The 8451-nt window shown below is 41.0% G+C and overlaps 1 protein-coding gene across 4 annotated transcripts in view; it reads left to right on the top strand.

Moving 5' to 3' along the window:
* The first annotated feature begins 93 nt into the window (after positions 1-93).
* Slc25a40 (solute carrier family 25 member 40) overlaps positions 94-8451 on the top strand; it is a 40122-nt gene continuing 31764 nt past the window's right edge. For 3 of the 4 annotated variants that reach the window (XR_011366909.1, XM_069996404.1, XM_069996405.1), the window contains exons 1-3: positions 94-332; positions 5539-5615; positions 7842-7962. Coding sequence is in view for 3 of the 4 variants with exons in the window: in XM_069996404.1 (XP_069852505.1) it covers positions 7866-7962 (97 nt within the window). In the remaining variant the exon portion in view is untranslated. Of the gene's footprint in view, positions 333-5538; positions 5616-6538; positions 6741-7841; positions 7963-8451 lie in introns of all 4 variants that reach the window. The other variant, XM_069996403.1, reaches the window with a different exon arrangement.

The following is an 8451-nucleotide window of genomic DNA, read 5'->3' as shown; positions in this document are numbered from 1 at the left end:
GCGGCGGTTGAAGATTTGAAAACGCGTCACGCGACCGCGGCGCTGACACGGTGGCCCCGCCCCCTCAGCGTGCCGCGCTCGCCTCACGTGACCCCCGCGTCCCGCCCCTCCGGCCCAGGCCACGCCCCTCCCCGCCCCTCCCCCTTCCCGCTGCCCTCCCGGCGGCAGGGTCCGGCTCTCCGTCCGCTTTGAGGTTCCAGACGCCACCCTGGCCTGTCAGCCTGCCTGAGGTGTAGGACTGAGGTGGCCGACGCGGTCCCGGAGGTCAGCCAACCGGCCCCAACCCTCTAGGATCACTGGGACCCCCTGCGCTCCGGCCACCTCTGCACCAGGTAAGCCTGTTTCCCGTGGCCCGGACGCCCGGAGGTCGCAGGCCGCGCCGCGGGGGCTGGCGGCAGCCCCCGTCCCACGCGCTCCGGGCTGCGCCCCCGAGCACCCTGCGGGGTGGAGGAGGCCAGTGCGGAGGCTGCCGCGGGGCCGCAGGGGACGGCGGGCGCGGCCGGCCCAGTGCCCTGTGACCCTGTTGGCAGCCTCCCTGAGAACTCTGAACCCTCTGGAAGGAGGGTGTGTCTCAGCCCTGTGGCCTGGGCTCTGCACCACACGGTGGTTACTCTTTTGATGTAGTCCTTCAGAGAAGTCAAGGCTGTGTCAGTATACCATTTTGTAATTAAGTGTAATAAAACAGAGGCAAGAGTGGATTGGGCCGTCAGCCAACATAGAGATTGAGGTAGCCAAGGGGAAGGAAAGTTTTGTTGGGGACTAAAGGTTTAGGTTGAAAAGTCTGGAGCAGCTGTGGAGCCAACACAGCCAAACTGTGTGTGTTAGATAGATGGAGGTATTTGCAACTCAAGAGAGTGGGCTGGGAGAGGGACTAATGGAGGACAGGAGACATTGTACCGGATAATGGACATCACACGTGGAGTGAAGGATAAGAGTTTACAGATCTTGAGAGGCAGCAGGATGTGTAGTTTGAGCACACATTTGATTTTATCATCTCTGGTTGGGAGAAAGTACCTATTGTTAAAGTATAAACTATAGAAAGCACCAGATTTGTATGTTATCAAAAAATTTAAAAAGCTGAAAAAAACTAATGTAGAATACAGTTAATATTATAGAATGTAATTAAAGGGTGGTTGGCATATATGTATGTATATGTACATGTGTATATATATATATATCATTTATTATTATTGGAACCCAAATCTTTTACTAACCATAAGAAGGACTTCGTCATGTATCTGTGGCCATTAAAGACTGAAATCTCCTTATCTTTTTGGTTAATAATCACATCTATTACTATGGTTTGTGGCCTTGAGTGACCCAAGTGGTAGTGCTTCTGTTTAGTATGGGGAGATAGGCTGGGTGGGATTGGGGACCTTAGTTCAAACCACAGTACCCTACCCCTCCAAAAACTGAGCAAGATTTATGTTAAAGCAGAAATTAAAAATGTGCTTGAAAGGAACGCTTCAGATAAAAGGTTAAGAAATTAATGGAGGCAGAGTTATTTGTGGTCAGAAGCTTGTTTAAAGCTGCCTACTGAGCAAAATTGGAGAACTTTGAGCAGAGTCATGGTCTAGTTGCATGAACATTTGGCCTTGAATCAAGAGAAATGAATTTCATTTAGTAACGGCCCTATTCTTAAGTGGCTTGAGGACCTTGAGCCTCTTTGAGTGGCGCTGGGGATCAAACTCAGGAATTTGTGCATATTAGGCAAGTATTCCAAGTTGCATGATTAAACATTACCTTTCTGTTCTAGACTTTTGTCCACTCCGTTCTCAGAGTACTCCCCAACTCTTGGTGATTTTCAGAAGCCTTTCTTGAACACCTTTAGCTGCTTGTATCCAGAATGCCTGATAGGCTGTTTGGCATGTCTAAAGCTAGAAGGACCAAATCTCTTCCAGGTCCCTTGGTCGTGGTGGGGAATAGACCAAAAAGCTGGCAAGAGGTTAATGGGAATCTTCCCTTCCTGTGGTCCCAGCCCTAGGTTATAACAAGCACAGACAAACAAGGCACATTTCTTTTATGCCTGTCTTGCACATAAAGCATAGTATTCTAAAACTGGCCACCCAAGACTCATATGCATCTCATAGTTCAAAATACATATAATCCATCTATGTACTCTAACATCTTTATTCATAACCCCAAATTCAAAGTTTCCTCTGAGACTCAAGGAAAACTCAGCTGTGATCACCAATAAAAGTACTGAAACCAAATTATGTTGAGCTGGGCATGGTGGTACTCACCTGTAATCCCAGCTATGTAGGAAGCAGAGGTAGAAGAATTACAATTGGAGACCAGCCTACGAAAATTTGGTGTTAACTCTGTCTCTAAAAAGCCATATAAGCATTTTGATACACACCTGTAATGCCAGATACTTGAAAGGCAGAGATAAGAAGATTACTGTCTAAGGCCAGCTTGATCAAAAGTATGAGACTCTTGGGGCTGGGAAGATGGCTCAGTGGTAGAGTGCTTGCCTTGCATGCCTGAGGCCCTGGGTTCAATTCCTCAGCACCACATAAGCAAAATGAAAAAAGCCAGAAGTGGCGCTGTGGCTCAAGTGGTAGAGCGCTAGCCTTGAGCTGAAGGCTCCCAGGCCCAGAGTTCAGGCCCCACGACCGGACAAAAAAAAAAAAAAAAAAGTATGAGACTCTATTAAAAACAAAACTAAAGCAAAATAGACTAGGGGTGTGGCTTGAATGGTATGGTATGTTGAGTTCCCAAATTTTAAACCTAGTATTGCCAATTACAAACACAGGCACAAACAAATTATGTATACTTTTAAGATACAGGGTAAAGATCACTATTCCAAAAGGAAGGAATAAAAAAATAATGAGGGATCACACCAAATAAGATCGAAACTCATCAAAGCAAACATTAAATCCCAAGTCTCCATGTTTGGCAACTGTGGCATACCATGGTGGATCTGGGTTGCAAAGGATGCAGTGGACCCAGCAGTCACATTGAATGGGCACACTGCAGCCCACATCACTGTTCTCTTGGGTTACCTGTATACTGCCTGCAGTATATGTCTGCCTGGCAGACATTCCACACTCTTGGCATCACTTCCTATGTTGTGTCTCCATTGCAGCTTTGATTTCACTCTGACAGCTCATCTATCATCCTGTCTGGGCCTGTTTACAGGAAATCCAACCATGTCATATACTGTCTGGCCTCCAAAGCTTTCCTTCGAAATCTTGTCAGAGACCTCTTCCTACCCTCTTGAAATCTGCATGTCCACAAAATTAGCATCACATAAATGAAGCCAGTCGGCCATGATGTGAGCTGTGTTTAGGTCACATGTACTTAAGAAGCTTCTTGAGTGACTTGTTGATTCCAGTGTTTCTGAGTAATCTGGATGCTCTGCACTGTAAAACAAAGGAGTCTGAAACAGATTTATACTTTTTAACACCTTTGAGCCTACAAGGATAGGCCTGTAATCTTCTCTTCAGTAGACTAGGTCCTGGCCTCTAGTCCAGTTTTGAAAGAGAATCCTCATTCCATCTGTTAGCTCATTCAGTACAAACTGTAGGTACTCAGTACAAATTGTAGGTATTCCTGGTAGCATCTAGCCTGTGAAGTTTTGCTCACAGCCTCCTTCACTTCTCTAGTTTGTTCCTCCTGAGATATCCTCAAGGCATAACTCCTATTGCTCCTTTTCTGGACAAGCTGTGAATTTAAATGTCTGCTCTGCTCCTTTTTGTTTCTGATTATCACTGTAAATCTGACTAAAAGCAGCCACTAATACCCAAGCCACTTCCTGAATGATTTGCTGCCTTGAAATTTCTTCTCCTGGTAAGCAAGTCCATCACCTTTGAGCAGAACATAGGTCAGTCTTGAATAGAATTATTTATCATAGTATATAATATGAGCAGACCTTTATTTCCATATGAGACTTAACTGTCCATTTTTGGTCAGCATTTTGATCTTCTGAGACTTTACCAGAATCACCCCCATTAAGCTCTGCCTATATCATATCTAGGTTTTTTTCTATTCAGTTATCCAAGTCTTTCAAATCTCACCTTGCAAACCAACTCTGAAGGTTCTTCCACATCTTTAGGGATAGTCACAGCAATGTCGAAACTCCCTTCTTGGCACCAGTACTCTGCTAGTCAGCTTTCTGTTGAGACAATGAACTTGGAAAAAAAAATTTAACTCCAAGTTTTGGAGGTTTTAGTTCATGATTAGATTGACTGGTTGCTTAGGGGCCTGTGGCAGCATATCAACACATCATGGCTACCCATAGCAAAACCAGTCACCTTGTGGCCAGGACATGACAGATGGGGAAGCAGCTATATACCCTTAAAAGGCATGCCTCCAATAAATCAAGATCTCCCATTTTTTAAAGGTTCTACCATCTCCCATTAGTATTCCACAGACTGAAGCCCAGTCCTGGGCTATTGGGGAGCATCATAATCAATTGACCATGAACTGAAATCTCTGAAACTGTGAGCCAAAAATAAACCTTTCCTTTTTGTAAATTGTTTCTCTGGTATTTGGTCACAGATTCCAAGTTGACTAAAACTGCATGGAGAAATTGGAATTCTTGTGTGCAGTTGGTGGGAATGTAAAATGGTATAGCCTTAAGGCAAACTGTATTGAAGTTCTTCCGAAGGATAAAAATAGCACAGCTGTATATCCCACAGTTCCACCTCTGAATACTTACTCAAAACTGAAATCAGGGCCTCAAAAAATGTTTACATTTACACATTTATTATATACAGTTGCCAAGAGGCAGAAATACTCTACATGTCCTTAAAATTTATATTCATATTTATACATAAACAAATGGATTATTACCTATGCTTAGACTGATGATATACTAAATGAAGTAAGCAACATACTAAATGAAGATAGTAACATACTAAATGAAGTAAGCCAGTTGTAAAAGGACACCTACTGATTGATATATGATTCCAGTTAGGAGGTATTTAATGTACTAAAACTCACAAAAGCAGAAATTAGAATTGGTTGTCAAGGGCTGGGTGGGAAGGGAAACTTGAAGTTGCTGTTTAATAGGTATAGAGGTTGGGTTTTTCTTTTTCTTTTCCTTTTTGATCCTAGGGATTGAACTCAGGACCAGTTAGTGAGCTACACCCCAGCCCAGGTATAAACAAGACATGATAGATGAAAATATTCTAGAGATTTTCTGTAGAGCAGTTTGCATATAATTGTTCTACTATGAGTGGTGCAAAGGTTGAGCACTGTTTTGGTTCTAGAGATGTTTATTTTTAAAGATGAATGTACTAACTTGGATAACAGGAAGTGTTAATGGAAATGATTTCATAACTTTAATGCTTGCATTTGTGAAGGGTCCTCATATTTCTTAAAGCATTTAATAGAGCTGGTATAGGGGGATACTTCTATAATTCCAGAGCTCAGGAGACTGAGGCACGAAGATCACAAATTTGAGACCAGCTTAGGCTACAGACTTTATGTCTAAAAAAAAGACGCTAACTTAATAGAAAACATTTAATAAATAATTGTTGACTGATGTCTTATAGTTTGTATACTCTACAAGATTCTTGTTTTTTACTACAGGTTTTCAGCTTCTGATGTTACAAACGGTGAAATATTGGAGCATAGAATTGAGGAAAAGACTTAAACCAGGGAGATAGGTAAGGAAATCTAAAAAAAAAAAAAAAGTGCTTTTAAGGTCTTGTTGGAAAATGAGGGGAGATTGATTGGGATATATATTATATATATATATATATATATATATATATATGTAGGGAAAAAATTTTAATTAAATTTTTTTTAATTTAAAAAGAGTAACATTTAAGATAGCAGATGTTGAATATTGTAGTTTTCTCTTCATAAAAAAGTACCAAAGTATCATGGTTTTTATAAGAAATTGATACACCTGATAACACTGGATTATGTCAAAATTAACTTTCTTAAATTTGCTCATTGTACTGTGAGAGAATACTTGTATTTAGAGCAAAGAAGCTTGATAAATGGGATCTAATTTTGAATACCTCAAAGAAAAAAAAAGACATAATGTGACTGTGGGGTTTGACTTTGTGGATCAATAGGAAATCATATATTGCTAGTGGAAGTGTAAATTGGTCTGTCCTTTCTAGAAAGGATTTGGGCAATTTGTATCAAGTTTATTTTCTTAATCTTGTGCCAGTCCTGAGGCTTGCTGGCCTAGGCACTGTTCCTGAGCTTGTTTTGCTCATGGCTAACATTCTACCACTAGAGCCACAGCTCTACTTCTTGGCTTTTTGGTGGCTAATTAACTGGAGATAACAGAACATTGGATTTTCCTGCGCAGGCTGGCTTTGAAACACAGTCTTCACATGTCAGTCTTCTGAGTAGCTAAGATTATACAGGTACCCAGCTGGGATTTTGTGTTTTGATTTTCAAGATGTGTGTATCCCAGGCTGGCTTGGAACGCCTGATCCTTCTGCCTCTGCTTTCTGGGTGCTTAGGATTATAAAATGTGTGTACTTCCATGCCCCGACTCACTGACTATTTTTTTTTTTTTTTTTTTGTCGGTCGTGGGGCTTGAACTCTGGGCCTGGGCGCTGTCCCTCAGCTCTTCAGCTCAAGGCGAGCGCTCTACCACTTGAGCTACAGCGCCACTTCCGGTTTTCTGGTGGTTTATTGGAGATAGGAATCTCACGGTCTCTCCTGCCCGGGCTGGCTTTGAACCGCGATCCTCAGATCTCAGCCTCCTGAGTAGCTAGGATTACAGGCGTGAGCCACCGGCGCCCGGCTTCACTGACTATTTTTAATTAGTAAGTGTAAGCAACTTTTTTTACTCCTCATGCTACCTGACTTTAAAATACAGTATATATTGCTTTTCCAAAATAATTTTTGAAAGCTGCTTCTCATCAAAGCTAAACATTTTGTTTTATACCCATGCAATTACTTTTGGTATTTAATAAAGATAGTACAGTATTTAATGATATTCAGGATTAGATTAAGGCATCTGAATAGTGTTTATGAGACAAAATTAACACTGTAAATTTACAGATTCTGTAACTTTTTGTTGGTCAACTTCTTTTACTGTCACTAGGTCAGAGTCTATTTCCATAACTCTCTCTTAGCTGTCTTTAAAATGTGATGTGCAGGACTGGGAAGGTGGCTCAGTGGTAGAGTACTTGCTTTACATGCATGAGGCCTTGGGTTTGATTCCTCAGCACTACATAAGCAGAAAAAAGCCAAAAGTGGCGCTGTGGCTCAAGTGGTAGAGCACTAGCCTTGAGCTGAAGAGCTGAGGGACAGCGCCCAGGCCTAGAGTTCAGGCCCCACAACTGACCAAAAAAAAAAAAAAAAAAAAAGTGATGCTGCACTTAAGAGTTTAGCTGATACACAGTGGCCATTTTAAGATCAGAGAACATATTCTGTTAGTGACAGTTATACCTATTTATACAGAACTTACATATTTAATTTTAATAAAGCTCAAAAACATGTGTTCTGATATAAATTTTTTTTTCAATGATAGGAATTCAGACTTAAGGTGTTACACATGCTAAAGTAAGCAAACTCTCTACCACTAAGCTATAGTCTCAGCTTCTGGGTATTATTATTACTATTGTTATGCTGATCCCAGGGCTTTGGTGCTGTACCTGGGCTTTCTTGCTCAAGACTCTGCCATTTAAGCCACAGCTCCACTCCTGGATTTTTGGTAGTTCATTAGAAATAAGAGTTTCATAGACTTTTCTTCCTGGGCTGGGTTCAAACCAGTCCTTAGAACTCAGCCTCCTCAGTAGCTAGAATTTCAGGGATAGCCACCAGTACCCCTCTTGGGTTATTATTTTAAAAGTGTAACATTACCAGTCAATTTTGAAGTCACTTATTGTTAAACTTTTTCATTCTTTGCTTTTCTTTAACAGATTTTTCTCTAATTAGTTAAAAATATGGTTACTGAAACAGAAGACCCACCGATAGTCAAAGTGACACCTCTACAGCAAATGCTGGCCTCTTGTACTGGAGCAATATTGACATCACTAATGGGTAAAATTATATCACCAGTGTAGACTGTACAATATTGAATGAATCAATGCATCCATTAGAGTTTGACTGTCTTTGAAATAGTTATTACTGATCATAAATGATGCTAATACTCCTTATCAGTCTGATAATATCAAAGGAAGTCTGGACAGAGAAAATCAAGAGCCTTGAATTTGGTCCTTGCTTTGGCACTCTAATGGTGAATGTACTTGAGGACAGCATATACTTCTCTATGAACTTTTCATTAAATCAGAAATTGAAAGATTTTTTTGAGAGCCCCACCACCATCAGATTTTTATGTCTTACCTCTTTAAATAAAAAGCAATTAGGTAAAATGTTTGCATATTGAATAAAACAATCTAGGCAATTTATGTTAGCCACCAAATAAACAGAATCTAACATTGTATTTCGGTGAATTTTGAAAATTTCTTTTGATCACATTTTTGTTGTTGTTATTGTTTTGCCAATTTGAGATCTTGAAATTAGTATCTC

This window comes from Dipodomys merriami, unplaced genomic scaffold, assembly GCF_024711535.1.
Source record: "Dipodomys merriami isolate MVZ:Mamm:240054 unplaced genomic scaffold, mDipMer1.0.p SCAF_5, whole genome shotgun sequence".
Classification (NCBI taxonomy): domain Eukaryota; kingdom Metazoa; phylum Chordata; class Mammalia; order Rodentia; family Heteromyidae; genus Dipodomys; species Dipodomys merriami.
Note: the sequence above shows the minus strand (reverse complement) of the source record. Positions and strands in the feature narration are given on the sequence as shown.